The following is a 16211-nucleotide window of genomic DNA, read 5'->3' as shown; positions in this document are numbered from 1 at the left end:
CTCCAAAGACGTTCCCTCCATTTGTGCCCCTGGTAACCGTTGACATTCGCTTTTTATTCGGTTTTTTAACTTCTTGGCATCTGAACTGGTACTGGTACTTCTCAAATAAACCATGAAGGGATAGTTTGTTTTTCTACGGATAGTAGTTTTCGAAATGTAGCCTTTACGAAGGCTCGATCTTTCCGCTTCAAATTATTTGATCGACGAATCCAGATAGCTCCGTTTCTCAATCAAGATGTCCTCTTTCTCTAATATTTATTACTCATACACTGTGGCTATTACACGATTCAAGTGGAACTTGGTGCTTAAAATGTGATTCAGTACTCTGTATTTTCCACTCCTCGAGATCAAGCAATATTTATTATTTTTCATCCAATAAATAATCTAGGCGAATTCCTGCTCATGTAAATGGGGTGCTTTAGTATGATACTAAAATAAGTCGTAAGTCTCATTTTAGTGTTTCTTTATCATAGTTTTTTTGCAATTTTAAGTATATCGAATTTATCAGCTAACCACTAAATTGGCAATGGTACAGAGCTAATTGAAGTGAGTATCTGTAACAAGTGGTAGGTTTTAGTTTCTTCCTAGTATCCTTATCAATTATAGTAACGTCTGACCATGTTTAAAAATAAGGTTTTGGTTCTCTATCCGGTTCTGCATACAGTCTTATAAATCTAACTGCCTGAGTTTTATTTGGTACCTGTTATATTCTGTTTGATAGATTTAACGGCTACAAAATTTTCAGACTATTTAGAATTTTTTTTTATTTTACGTTTAGAGGTGTTAAATCTACACATGTTTTTTTTTACATTTAAATAAATAGGTCAATTTCTAAATGAAATAAAAGGTGCATTTCTTATTGTTCTATTTTGAATTAACGCTAGGCGTTTATTTTAGGTACAAACACGTTGGGAGGTATTTTGGAAGTGTCACTTTTTTTTTAATTGAAATGTTTAATTGAGAGACACTTTTACATAGAAGTGTCTTTCAATTCCACCAATTGTTTTACGTGCGCATTTATGTTGCAAGTCTCCCTTCTCATCTAAATACTTGAAGACTACTTATCTCGTATCCTTACGTTTTGCATTGCTAACAGAAGCTAAATGCACCTTTTGTTATGTAGTAACCTTGCCTCGTGTAATTACCATATTGAGTCAACATCTCTCGCCTGTAATAGTAATATCTAAAGGGTCACATCGACTGTGGCATTCTAGCAACTCCAAAAAAGCAAACTCTGACATAAGTCCTTTTTTATTCATCGATCAATTTATGATAAACTTCTCTCTAACTTTGTTCACTTTTGTACTTAACGCAAATCGTTTTCAATGATTGATATATGATACGCAGAATTCGGAAGCTGAGCGGTAGCATTTGTCGGAGTCTCTTCTTCAATTATTTGATTTCATTTTGTGGTTATCAAACAAGAAAGGTGGTATCAAGCAAGATGCACTATTAAAGTTAAGAATCTTTACTCCAAATTTGATGAACCAAGATCTCATAGTGCTAACCGACACAGCTATGTCCCATAAAGCTACACAAATTTCGTCAATGGTGTTACCTGCAGCGTCGCTCGAATTTGCTTATAGGGAAGTTGTATTCGATTGCTTACACGATTTACTCAACTGAAAAGCTATTTTAGCCCTTGATATGATATATGCTCATAAAGGATTTAGTCACAAAAAGAAATAGTCTTTTTAAAGTGTTGACATCGTTAGAAATCTGCCCGGAAGGGCAAAAGTTAGAAAACAAATATTTTTATGATATCTACGGTATCATTGATTCTGTAGCTATAATCCTGCAATATCCGTTTTTTGAAACGTCTGCCATCCCTTGGGATAGCCTATTGAAGCAGTGCATTACAAATTGAAGTCATAAAACTAGCGCAAGGCGAGGCCTACGCATGAACCAACTAAATCATTAAAGCTTCATATCCATATGAGAGCGTGTTGTATTCACGTTATGCACTTTTGTCAGAGAACAGGTAACAAGATCGAATAGAACAGATAGTAGTAATCTATTTTCAATGTAATTTTAAGAACTATCAGTACCATATAACCGCACTCTTCTGAGAACAAGAAAAAACGTGAACCTACATTTTAAGTTCTCGACAGGAGTACAAACATTCAACAATACGCAACTAAATCACGGCATACTGAACTGAACTTCATTTTGAGACAACTAGGTCAATTCTTTAATAAGAGGAAGACCTTACTCTTCTAATTAACAGAGGTACTGGTGAAATACGTATGAAAGGTTTCCGTGCAAAACGGCAGCAATTCATTTTTAGATTTCCAGTTGTATGCACTGTTTGATTTTTTTCCACAATCTGCATGTTTTGGCTAAGCATTTCACACAAAGTATGATGCTATGTCTGAAACTACAACGACGAAATTTATCAAGCTCAGCCTAAAAATTGAGTTCAGGTATATTAGTAGCTTTAGCATAAACTAATTGACATTACAATTTGTTCTTCACATGAATAACCGAGTCTGTCTAACCAGCGTAAACCTATTCTATTTGCACACAGATCTTTAACATATTTATAGGTACACTATTTTTCACGAGTATTTGTTTCAACAAATTCATCGATAAAACTGGTCAGTCTATACTACCGCTTTTGCATATCCGTTCGATGCCTGTTTCGCGCACCACTGCGCTCTGAACACCCTTAAACAGATCAAGGGGCAAGCGGGGAAACCACCCTTCATACCTACTAGTGTAGAACCATTCTGATCTTGCAGCAGCGAATCTTCTTATTCGTTGTAATTTTACTAGTCTTGATTTTAAAAATATGGAAAGGCTTATTAAAGTAACAGTGGAGCGTTGATTTTTTTTACAGTATGAACAGTAATTATCCTATCTGTCCTTATCATTTCTCTATAAGATGCAAAGAATTTAAAAACAAGTCATACATAATTATTATATAATTACATACAATATAATTATATAATAAGTATATAATAAATAATTATAAAATTATAAAATAAAAATTAAATAAGAAAGTGTCAATATATTCTATATATTCTATTCCAGTATATTCTAGCTTAACCTTTTTGTGCTTGGCGATAATACATTTTAATTAAGCAAAAGCATCTTGAGCAAAACTTAAAAATGTTCATCATGAGCTTTATACTGGGTATCTGATAATCATCTATGCCTTAATATAATTATGCCTTAATATGTGCAAAAATAGAGCAAGCTTCTAATTTAAACAGAAGATATATCAGTGAATGAACAACAGCCGCTCTAGAATGTTCTACAACACACTGCTTTCGCAGGATGTTTTTCCTAGCGTGTATGCACACAATTCAATATTCATTCCGTTTCGCAGGTATAATGTTTAGCGGACGATGATGTCTGCAGTGTTGCGTTAATAATGCAGCTTGGCATAGTGATTCGCTAAGAGTTGAATCCTAAGGCCTCCTTTAATTACTTTTACTCTACTGATTTCGAGAATTTCATCTAGACTGATATTTCCAATTGGAGATCCTAAACCATCAAGTGACATGTACTAGCCGAAAGCACGCTCGTTAGCACTTTTTATACTCCTCATCTTATAGAGGTACTGTTCGAAGGATAATACATGAAGCCGGATAATTCGAGAAGAGAAAATAGGAAATTCTATATTTGCTAAAACACGCAATCTTTTTTCCATTTGACTCATGTAGTTGCCTGCCATTCGCTAGAGGATTTCAAAAAAGACAAACTGATTGTTAAGTTGATGTTAACTATCACATACCATTTTTTTTGCGAAAAAAATTGCCCACCTGTTTTGTTAATCCATGTTAATTATACTTATTTATTATGGTTGCTAACAATCGCCTCCGACATTTGCCATCATTGGGCGATTTTCCTACATATCTGTGTTTCGAGTTTCGCATTTGGCATCACCGTTAGGCACTCTATCAGATGATCGGCACGAAACGAAGTGCGTGTGTGCCCGTACTCGAACATAGATCACAACGTGTTTCTAGTGACGTTACCCACTAAGCTATCAGGGGTTTTTTTTTATACCTAATCGGCGCGAAAAAAAACTCTCTTAATAGAGAGAGTTTCAAAAAAGCTATGTGAAGTAGTTAAATAGCAACGCAACTCTAATATGGTTGTTTATAAGTGAAAGAGACTAGGCCGACGGTCATGTGCAGGTATATATTTATATATGTCTTGGATTAATGAGCTCTGACCCCTCCTTGACTAATTAAGCTTATACTTACTAATATTAAATTAAATTTGTCGGCGGCTGGTGGCAGCTACGGGGGAAAAACGTGCAGAGCCATTCTTACGACAATGTCTCTTATAAACTTATACAGCGAAAACGCCATGGCCGTATTTGGTACTTAGTTAATTAGTTAATCAGCACTGATATAGAGTAAGCTTTTCTGAAAAATCTGGGTGGGAAACTTTTCTTCAGGAGCGAGCATGCATCTAAGGTGAAGCCAAAAATTATGTTCCAAAAAAAAATGGAGAACCACAACGGAAAATTTTGGCATTTTTCTTTATTTTGAAAAGATGATAACTTCCAGCATTTGAGAACACAAATTTACATGTTTCGCTAAAAGAGGCAAATGGTATCCTCAATGCATGAAACGCAAACCTAATACGATTCATCTATGTGGCAAGAGCACATCAAACTCTCAAATTCAAGCGCTTAACTATCACCAGCTGGAGCAGCGCGTATTGTTGTGCGGTTGATTGCTGAAAAATAAAGTGGATTGAACTTTCTGCTTACGGTCATGACTAGAAGTTAGCGCTTGCACGAGTTAGAATTAGCGCTTCACAAAAAAAAAACAGCGAAAAAGCATGACGAACAATATTCCCTAAATGCGCCGTAGTGTAGCACCCTTCCTCTCTGAGTAAGTTGTTTTGTATTTCAGGCGATTAAAGTATGTGTGGTGTGAAATCAGTGATAAGATAATCGCTGCGCTTAAGATTGTGAAAAGCAGGGTCAATTGAAGGCAATTTATGCTCAAAAGTTGATAGAAGGACAGCTACTAATAAGGTAGAATTTCTTTTCCAAACATCCTAAAAAAAATGGTGGACTTTGTCTGAGATGTTATCACGTACAAGCCAGTCCAATGCTTGTTCTGTTAGACTATTAAGTGTTTCGAGTTTTGCAGAATTTATTTAATGATGAAATTATTAATTTTTAGACATTATAAAAACTCTATAAATTATTATATGAAGAGCACGGGTTCCCTTGCAAGAAGAGATAGTACTATAAACTTGCTAAACGTTGAGTAAAGATAAGTGGAAACAATAGGCAAAAGAATATTTGAAGAGAGCTCCTGGGGGAAGATTTGCGCTTCATCAAAAAGACGCGCAAATGGGCACAGAATTATTTTTGTTCTTCATCTAATCTAGTAGATCTAATAGATGAAAATGTTGCATGTGTGTATATATTTAGTAGTATAGATAACTACACTTCCCTTATCGTACTATTCTTGTGATATATCAGCGCCATAAGTATATGTTTCGTTTTTCTCAGAATAGTATATACCCTAGATCTTTCTAGTCGTGTTAAGCTGCTGATGCAGGTTCAGAATTGCATTACAATTTTTCGATGTGATCTTCATTTCTATTACAATTTTCCAAAATAGCATACGTCTTGACTGACACAAATATAAGGTCTAGAAATTCGTACAAAGTGGTATTCTTGGCAGATGTATGGTTCTATTGGAACGACTTATTTTGACAGGTATAACATTTAACTGCCTATTCCCAAGTTCCCATTTGATGCAGTGATGTTAGTCTCGAGTATACAACTGGAAAATAAAAAATGTGTTTTTATTTTCCAGTTGCATACTAATAAATTTCAAATTATTTTATTATTAGTAAGTATTAATAAGTTTCTAATTTAATTTTCCTTTCGGTGCAGCTTCTTTAAAACTCAACGAAACTTATTACCAGGCGGTAATTATGATAACAAGAATTACCGTTGTGGTCATATCCTCCAGTTTTTCGGTTTAACTATAACTTTTTATTTTTATCTCTGAAGGGGTAGTTCCCAGCCATTCTCAGCCATCAAATATGTGGCTGTAGTCTGAGATGCCAGTTGTAGGGAGACAGAACTGGTCTAGTATGCGTGATGGCCACGAAGCCGATCACGTGCGACTCATGGTTCCTTCTGTAGTAATGTCCTGAGAATTTCTAAGACGAAAGCCGTAAGGTATGTTTGACTGAAAATTGGTTAAAGAGAGAACCTTAGCGTTTGATATGCCATTTTCGATTATTTTCGTCTTCGTCTTCGTACAGCTGATTTCACTCCATTGCTAACAATTATGTACCATATACATATTTAAGAATGATTACAAGCAAATTAATATGTTTCACATGAATACCAGTCATACTAACCGACATGTAGAGTTAAGTAGAAAAAAGTTTTTATTGCCTCAGAACATACGCTTTCGGTCTGTTTATGTACAAAGTTTGGTTTACGCTAGTTGTAAATATTTATGATTAATTGTGCTAGCTTAACTTAACTATTAATTAGATCCGCAGCCAAATACTTACCGTATTTCTACCATAGCTAGTTCTTTAGTGTTTTTTTTCTAGCCATGAGTATTTATTATACTAATTGTTTTCTGATAACTCTGCTGTCCTTACAGGAGTTGTCAGCTAGATTTGCTACTGTTACAGCTATTGTTGAAGTTGTAGCAGCAGCATCAGGTTGCCAGCGAGTTCACCCTGTCGTCATTGTTGTTAACTGATTTTTTTCGTCCATCGATACTAAAATAACGATGAAACAGTCGACGTGGCTCACAGGGGTGGCTCTTTTATCGATAATATCGTTTACGTTGCCAGGATGTAGTGCATACGTACCCCAAGGACCGCAAACGTTTCCCTACCCTAAGGCGTTCATGTTACACCGGCGGTAAGTACTCAAGTTTGAGTGCAACAAGTGACAGTATTGGAATTAATAAGATCTCATGGTTATCTCTGTGAATAACCAGTCTAGATAAACATTTAATTGTATCAATTAAATATCCGCAAGCTAGCAAACTAAAGATGTGATTTGGATTGCTGGGCGTTGAATTTTCTCCGTATCAATCAGCAGTCTACTCAGAGCAAATTTATATTTAGAGGCGCCAAGAAGGTTCAACACCTTTGGCATTTGCGTTCCGTGCGCTGTTTAAAAACGTTTGACTAAAACATTTAATTCGAAAAATACGTTGCATACGTTCATTTGTATTTATTGTTTCTCCATATACTATATAAACTTTAACACTTACTAACTAATAGAAAGACATCAAAATTAGGCTTGGTTGCTGCCCTTTTTTTATGTAAAAAAGCCAACACTTTTACAAAGCAAGAAACATAACAATACTTCGTATTTTTTAAAATGAATATAGAGTTTTTTCAACGTATACGTCTGATGGATTCGCACATAGATATTTGATAGGTGACTATTTGAGTCAGCCAGTGACTATATTATCTTCCCTTGTCAAATTCGTGGGAAGCTCACTAGTTCTAGCCTTCTTTGATCATGGTTGAACAGAAAAAACGGAACATTGACCTGAAGTGCCTAGTGAATATTTCTTTAGACGCATTGCGGCGTTTGAAGAGATGGTTTAAATGGTTTTAAGTGGTGTTTTTCACATTAGTGCTCCTTAGGTTTATCCTGTGAAGTTCGGCGTGTATTACTTTTGCATTAATCGTTTTTATAATTTATGGCGAGGTTGGTATTTGAACACAAGAATAACACGCTCATATTTGTTTATTTTAGGCTATTCATTAACATAAACAGCTTGTTATGGTTTATTCAAAGCTTAACAAAAATATTATTTTATTAAGTCGCGATTTTTGTCAAGACTATTACAATATCAATATATCTATTCAGAAAATGGAGTAGGCAGAGCAAGCTCCTTAGTGCAGGTTTTTTAGGTTTCAATATTAATTCAATCTTATTATCGTAGTGTAGGTTGAAATATTTACATTTTGAAGCCACTTTAGCACTTAAGAAAACATGATATAGGGGAAAACATTTTTTCAGGAGTTTTTTAGCTTTAAAAATAGGCATTATAGCAGTTCCTCATTACGAACGGAGTTAAATTTGCGTTGCTTGACAGGTGCTTATCTAGGCGAATATCCGGAAATTTGGCTATGGAAATTATGATAACTTGCGAGCCAGAAATAGTTAAAGGGATATTCTTAACAGACTCAATTCTTATGAGGCAAAAGTGAATGAAAGCCGATTTATTTAGACGGTAGTGGGCATCTGGAAAGCACAACAGTTGATAAGCTTAGGCAAACCTTATAACAAATGAAAGCAAGAGGGATAGAATTCATATTTTTCAATAAATGTCGGAAGGAAACACTTTACTGTACAATGACTGATCCAGATAAACAACGGTTCTACAGTATTCTGACCAACATACTGTTAAGTCTCGAATTTATAGCAATTAGATGAGATATGTCTGGGTATGAAGCTGCCTTTGATGTGAGGGTCTCTACAGAAACCAACAACTCGCTCGACAGCTTCATTTCTTCACCTCCAAAAAAGGTTGGTATAATAGATGTTCGCTAGCTATAATATATGTAATACATGTATACATGCTGGTTTTGATTGATAAAAATGCTTAGCGGAGTGAGGATCTAAATATATAGTCGCACGGATTTCTAATGGAGGTGCTGTTTCTACCGAAATCGGCGTATATATACTAATCAAAAAAAGCGTTATTTTAAGGGACACTGGTATATAAATAAATAATTTTCGTATGTATGTACAGTCTTTTAATAACTATGTTTTTCCAACACATAGATTGCTAGTTAAACCGTCAGACATCAATTGAAATTTCAGGTTTCTAGATTCTTTTATTATTGAAAAATCTCACACATCAATTAAGATTAGGGGCATTATATGTAGTGCCGCTAATCTTAATTTCAATATACCCAATCTATCAGGTTTTAAAACAGACTCTCAGAATCCCCGGCTCCAGCCCCGCAGGACGCATACAAATCAACGCAGTTTTGTAATTTCAAATTTTTCAAGAAGACCTATTATTATTATATGCTAATAATCGGATTACTAAATACAAAAGTGCTTATCAATTGGGATACATTTGTCCCATCAGGCCTACGCTCATCCCCTACGCTTTGTATTAAGACCGAAACAGTTCTTTTTACAACAGCTATTTTACAACAAACTTTGAGCTGCAACAGTGAAGATAAACGTTTTCTGATATTTAAATTCTTTAGATTATTTCTGCCTGGTGTATTTGGTCAGGATTTTAACAAGTCTTCACTGCCAATATTGGGACACTCACAGTTTGTACTAAAAAGTTGTTTGCGAATTTAGAAAGAAAATTTTTGCATAACATTTGAGTAGTTCAAACACTAAATTAAAACCGCCTTCTAGCTTCTCAAATCGTCTTCGTCATGTTATTGTAATTTTTTTTTTCATAAAAAAGGAAGTCACCTAAAGAAAACTATGAATGAAGGTAGAGATTGACTGCCGGCAAAAATCTATACTTGCGGCGAAGTGTGAGCCGGCACACTGTCGGAGCTCAGATTTATAAAGTGGTTCTAAAAACCTGCGATTGTCGGGAAAATAGTTTTAGTATTAACAATCACAATTTACTTTTTCTTTTACACCTTTGCCGGTTAAAGCCGTTAAAGTTTTCCAAAGACAGAAACAGACCTAAATCTTGGTAGGTCCATGAACTAAGCACACTTTAAAAGACTGAGCCTCTGCTCACAATGCGATTCCTTGACCTAAAATGTGTATAATTTCTAAATCTAGCTTTAAAGCAAAATTGTACTTATACTAGTCAATTGATAGGAAAATTACGAAACGAGCCTCTCCTCAAACATTCCAAAGTAAAATTTAAATGCGGCTAAATCGCCTTCGAATTGTAAAGATTCTCTAATAAATAGTCTTTTTGGCGAACCTAAACCTATATGTATTATTTTAGAGCATAATTTCCATCGAACATTATTCATATTGGAGTATAGAATGAAAAAAATGCGATAATTTATCCCTGTAACATACAACTGAACAAGGAAATTAGGGAAGTTAACGAATGGAACAAGAACTATGGACCGGTTCATTTTCAGTGCTCGTTTGTCTAACATTGTCATTGGTCGAAAATTCTTTGTTATTACTCCAATAGAAACAAATTAAGAATTAAGCACTATTAGGAGTAAACTGTATGTTCGTCTCCATGCAAGGCAGTTTCTAATAAAAGTGAGACCTTTCAACCGTAGGTGGATGCATTTTACGTTTATCGCATTGAAGAAAACATCCAAATGACATGGGGGTGCTATAGTAAGAATCACACGAATAATACTGAAAAGTTACAAATTCGGAAACGGCGTTGCTACCTCATGGCTGTCGCTGTAACAGCTAAAAAAATTCAGAGCTGTCAGTTGTTAGTCAGCTTTTAGTCATGAGACACTCTGGGCAAAGGATCAACTAAGAGAAATATTCTCTGTACTCCATAAAACGGCGCAGTACAAAAGGCTCAAAATGTTGGTAAGTACCTTTGTGAGCTTACTATATGAATTTGCCCTATTTTCTGTGACATTAATATGAAAAGTATTCAAAAACAAATACAAGCATATGAAATTCGATTTATTTAAATACTTTTGACATCGGTGTAGCATTGAGCTCTTTATTCGGCCGAGATCTAAAGCAAGTACTGTGGTTTAACTAACCAGTGCAGCATATCTGTGTATGAAGTTGAGGTTTTTCATTTTAATCATAAAATGAAAAGCAGCTTCTGTTTTAGTATTAACCTTCTGTAAGTTAGTATATGAGCGCATTTGTTAATATTTTTATTATTATACCATTTTACGAGTTCCTTTTACTTATAATTATGTTTTTGTTTTGGAAAGGATGTTAAGTCGTAAGGTTCCTGTTTGAAATGCACACACTGCAAACCGGAAGTGCTGTGCAAGAACGACTCGAGAAAATTATTCTTTTAAATGTCATTCCATAACTAACGCCAGGCAAATGTTTAAGAACATTTGGATCAAGTAGTAAGCTTCCGTGATTGAAGTAAGGTTCACAAATCCATGAACAAGACAAATCCCACTTGTTGGTCTACTAGTGTGTTCATGCCTTACGGCGAGTAATTTTTCTTGGCGGTGCAACTGCCCTGCTTTGAGTTTTACAGTACCTGGATTACATAGACACTAAACACTGGAAACACATGTATTAGGAAGACCAGGTCAGATACGCCTTCTTCGTTGGAGCTCATCACAAAAAAGATTATTTAAGCCATATGTGACAAACCTATGAGAAGACACAGATTTCTCAAGAAGTTAGTCGCGTAAATTACTGAGGCTTGTACGATACGGGAGACAAGCCCCGTTTTAAGGTACTACGTGTAGGAGGTGCTCCGAGGAGCGACGTACGAGAGCATTAGAAACTTCGCAATCTAAACACAACTTCCAGTTAGCAGTACCGGTAGTCGTACATGTAACCCGAATAATGGCCGCTAATAACTGGGTCTAAGAGATCGGCAAATTTGGCAGGATTAAGTACTAAGAATTAAAAATAGCTTTGCTGGTGGGCAGACTTAATACAACGCCTGAAGCAGAGCTTTCTGCAACGGTATCCCAGCAGGAAGGGACCTAAAATGTTTAGAACAAAAGGAATCAGTTTTTGACCTCCTTATGAAACTTATATTTCAGAACGCATTGGCCACCTGGCTCTAGCTCTTAGTCAAATTCTGCGGTTATTGCTTCAATAGAGTCACAAACACTTGCGTAATTCCCAGAAGGGCCTTCATTAATTCATGCATCATTGTTTACCTAACATAGTTTGCAGGAGTTTTGGATAAACCCACATTTGTAATTTAAGGGTGCTCTTGGGTATTGCGTACAGATGTCTTACTTTTTGTGGGTTCTATAGGACAATGGATAAAGAGGTGGGGTACTTGTTACTATCACAAGAAGGTCGTTGAAAGCTCGGTAGATACGACAGGATATCACGTTATTTACAGAAACGGTTTAAAGATGATATCGGTGACTTTCAGATTTCAAACTCGGAATTCACTTGAGATTGTCTTACGTGCACCTTTGTGTATGGCAGAATTAAAATCGGGATCTCTTGGACCTTACCACGACACTGAACGGAAATGTTTACGGAGTGCTGCACGAAGCTGTATTTAGCGATTTAAATATGAGAATAGTTAGAATAGGCCCTAAAACAATTCAGGCATTGTGATCAACCACCAGCCAGCATTGTCAAAATCTTACTTCATTTATAATGACATATTCTGGGGACTTCCTGTTTTAGGTTATGCACGCTTATCGTTAACCGTTATCGCTAATCCCGATATGATTTTCCACATTTTCCAAAATATATTAGTTTATTATTATCGATTATATTATCGTTTATTTGTGTACAACAGACGCTAGTCTTAATCGAACTACCTAAATTGATTTTGCCCCGTATTTCTCGAGGAATTGTGTTGATATACAAACCGTTAATTAAATATTTCCTAGAAGTTATCCAAGAAACAACTTGAATATCGCGATTATGTCACGTTGGGATGCTAGCAATGATTACAGTGTACAGTACACAAACAATCGAATAGCACAACGCTGGAACAGAAAGTACAAAAGTGGACTGACTGAGCAGAAAAGCTGCTCAGGTGCATGTCTGCAGCTTCTGGATTCATTACTACTTGGCGGAAACGAATTTCTATTATGTAACTATGCTTTCAGACACAGAACTGAACCCTGGTTAGTGAGAAAAGTTACCTGTTTTAATTCAAAGACATAATCCATATTTGCCACCTGGTACTGGCAATGCTAGTCGATTTAAATTAATGAAATTTCAAGAAATACATTTCCGCTCTCCCAGCGAATCGTATCACTAAAGAAATCCTGTTATTAATGTTTAGGCAAATCCTGTTGTTGTAAGACTAATAAGAGAGTTTTATGGTGTCTTCAAACCGATTTGCTTGACTTCGTAGCTAGCAAAGCTACTGGGGTGTTCTTGGCTCAAAAACAACTTAGGAGAGCAGGGGCTGTTGTAATACTTTCAAGTTGGTTTTCGGCAGTCCAAGAAAGCCATTAAGCCAGTTCACTCTTTTATGTAGCCTCTCGGAAGGCTCGTAGAGTGCTTATCAGTGTCTCCGGTAGCCTACAGCCCTGTTTTTCGTAAGCAGTTAGTGAATGGATTTTCTTGAATCACCGTAGCATTTTCTCCATGAACCTCATGCTGGAAGGACATTTTATTGCCAGAAAGATTATTCTTGCCCTTTAATGTGCGTGATAGGTAGCCACTTGTCAACGAAATTAGCTGCTGGTATATACTGAGTACATCCTACTTATTTGATCAGGGTTGTTCTCGCTACGGCAAAACCAATAGCCTATCATCTGTCAGTCATCTGCGATACTTGTGTATTACGTTCTTCTACAGTAAGTTTTTTTTTCAGTTTGTACAGTCAAAGGTCTTACATTGAAACTATGAACTAAGCGAACAAACTTACGCCATAAAGTTCGAAAAAAATACTTTAAGCCCTTTAAGTAAAGTCGTGTAATTCTGTACATATTCGCGGCCAAGACCGAAATCTCAATATAGGAATCCTGCTGACAATGGATATAAAAACATAATTTATAGTAATCACTTAGAAAGCCTGGCCCTCTAAGCAAAGGGGAAGTAAAAGTCGAAAGGTTTACTAAATAAATAAAGCTTAACTGAAGCCTTAGGTCACGAATGAAAACATGGATGACGATGATGACAATGAATATTCGATGACTATTGAACGAAATACATGCCAAAATTGGAAAATTATTAATGTATCCAAAATTTGGCTGGAAAGGCAAATGCAACGAAATTCAATCGGACAGCTCGTAGTTACAAATATGAGCCCTCCATGATGTTCTTGTTCTACAAATGGGCACGAATGACAGCGAACCCAGTTTTGCCTTGACCAGTGATATCAGGTAATACCGCGCTGTTCATGTGTTGAATAAGTTTTTCTATTAGTGCTAGATTGAGGGCTGTGCAGACTCCTAAGCTGCGTCCGAATATCTTTGCTGGGAACACAATTTTATTTCTTCGTCATCAAAAATAGTGTGATCAAAGACAACAATTTGTTGTACATAAAAAAATTTAGGACGCCTTTTTGCCTTTATCATCTTATTTTTATGTCAAAATAAACTTGGGTTACTACTTGCTAATATACCTAAACGGTTTCATCTAGGATTAAATGTGAGGACAGAGCTATTTTTGCCTATTGTGGTTGACGAGACAAAGCGTTAATGAATGGCAACAAAGTTCATTTCTGAAAATTTGTAAATTTATCGCGCGAGCCCACCTTTAGGTTTTTTTTTTATAGAATATTTTGGTGTGTTTTGCTCCAAATTGCCTTTTTCACTTTTCGAATATATTGCTAAAATATTAGACCGCTTTAAAAACGATGAGCATTTTATCTTCTGATATACAGTAATCTTGTTTGGCTAGATAAATGTGTCTTTTCTTGTTTCAGGCAAGTCCTGTTTTTAAATTAGAAACACATGCAATACGCGGATCGAGGGTTACGAAAGTTCCCCGAACGCCACCCGGTATTTTTCCAGCATTTTCACAATCCTCATGTATTCTTTAACGAAGGCGCAGAAATGGGTATACGAATCGAGGAAGCATTCAGATCGAGTGCTTTTTTTTGAAGGACTATACGGGAAAAATACCTGTCGTTTTAGAAATTATAAAATTCTGCAACATTGTATGTAGGTATAATTTTCGATTTTATCTGATCTAATCGTAAAATAGTGTTTTTTGCCGAAAAAAATAGGGAACTGATGAAATATGGACCATATCGGTTCATATTGTTCGGCTGTATAAATACTTTTTCCCAAGGAATAGTCTCTTTCTTCCATAGAAACCTGTAATGCTGATTTGATTAGTTCGTGCCTCTTCCTCTTCTTATGAGGTAGAGTTAATTAAGAAATTTGATGAGTAATATTAACTCTTTTTGGTGATTGCGTTCGACAATCCTTGGTAATTTCAGAAGGATTAAACTGTTTGTTATTAAATTCTACATGACTCATTTCTCGAATTCTATTGAAGGAAAAAAATAAACATTTGACACAAAATAAGCACACAGATGTCAATATAGAATCTCATAAACGGCTTAACTTACAAGGAATGTGGTAACATGCCAGATCATTATCAAAAAAAAGTGTTGATAGTTGGTTCCTTACCCTTCGCAGATGCCTGGATTATGCAAATCCCAGTTGTTCGTTTCGGAATAATACTCAGTGTGTTCAATGCAAGCATTTGAGAATTTTTCTTACTTTAAAAATAAAACATACCCCAAAATAACCATGAAATCCAATTTCGGAGGAAGATACAGCTTAACGGTTATGAAGCGATTAATGGAGATGAAAGGGCGGCATGACCAATACAGAAGAAATAATGAGCTCACTAATGCAAGGTAATAGATTGATTGAATCGATTAAATAGAATGACTGTGACGCGATATCTGAAACGAGATCACTCAGTTGGTGCCACAGAACCCTAGGAGGATTAACTGTAAAAGTGCAAGTCTGCTGTCAAACTATAATTTACTTTAGGCTAGGTGTAATGCAAATTAAATTTGTTTGTCTTAGGAAGGGTTTATGAAACAGCTGTGAACGGGTAACATGCTAGGTACAGTGACGAGATAACTGATGGTGTATACTATAGTTTAAGCTAGGCTGGGGGTAAAAGCGTAGAACGGCAATCAGTTGAATCAGTGGCAAAATATGCTTCGGCGAAGCCTGTATATATAGACCTACTCATGATGTGCGTAGTTCCACTGTGGCATCCGAAAGTTAGATATGGGTTTTCTGAAGAAGTTATGGACGCGTTTATAAGAGGAGTTATATAAATGCCGTTGCAACAAAGACGACTTCAAAATGCCGTTCAGCTTTTATTACGGTGAAACGATCGATAAAATAAAAAAAGAAGCAACCACAGTTGAACAAGGATTCTTCGATATCATTGAAACCAGTAGCAAAGCAAAAAGGAAAATTTTGGCGAAATTAATCGCTATAGGGATATATATATATATATATATATATATGAATGAACTGTACCCACCAAGACTATCGCGTACATTACATCAATAAAGATCGCGCGTCTCATTCTGTTCATTGTATCAAACCTTTCTAATATTAAGTAAACATTGTCTCTTCAGACGAATTTAAACCAAATAATTTATCGAAATCAGTAAGTTCCTTAAGTCTTCGTATATCTCTGTTTATTGTTCTAAACA

The 16211-nt window shown here is 35.8% G+C and overlaps 1 protein-coding gene and 1 long non-coding RNA gene across 20 annotated transcripts in view; both read left to right on the top strand.

Moving 5' to 3' along the window:
* LOC111246719 (uncharacterized) overlaps window positions 1–16211 on the top strand; it is a 100111-nt gene that overhangs the window by 68455 nt on the left and 15445 nt on the right. For 12 of the 19 annotated variants that reach the window (XR_015323217.1, XR_015323215.1, XR_015323214.1 and 9 more), the window contains one exon: window positions 6606–6871. Coding sequence is in view for 12 of the 19 variants with exons in the window: in XM_086982858.1 (XP_086838984.1) it covers window positions 6738–6871 (134 nt within the window). In the remaining 7 variants the exon portion in view is untranslated. Of the gene's footprint in view, window positions 1–4874; window positions 5000–5995; window positions 6167–6605; window positions 6872–16211 lie in introns of all 19 variants that reach the window. The other 7 variants (XM_086982852.1, XM_086982855.1, XM_086982851.1 and 4 more) reach the window with 2 other exon arrangements.
* LOC147757137 (uncharacterized) lies at window positions 6878–16206 on the top strand. Its single transcript, XR_015323221.1, has 3 exons — window positions 6878–8500; window positions 10204–10471; window positions 14445–16206. It is a non-coding gene; the product is annotated as an uncharacterized LOC147757137 (long non-coding RNA).

This window comes from Varroa destructor, unplaced genomic scaffold (assembly GCF_002443255.2).
Source record: "Varroa destructor unplaced genomic scaffold, Vdes_3.0 BEIS01000003.1, whole genome shotgun sequence".
NCBI lineage: Eukaryota > Metazoa > Arthropoda > Arachnida > Mesostigmata > Varroidae > Varroa > Varroa destructor.
This window is presented reverse-complemented; position numbering and strand designations above follow the sequence as displayed.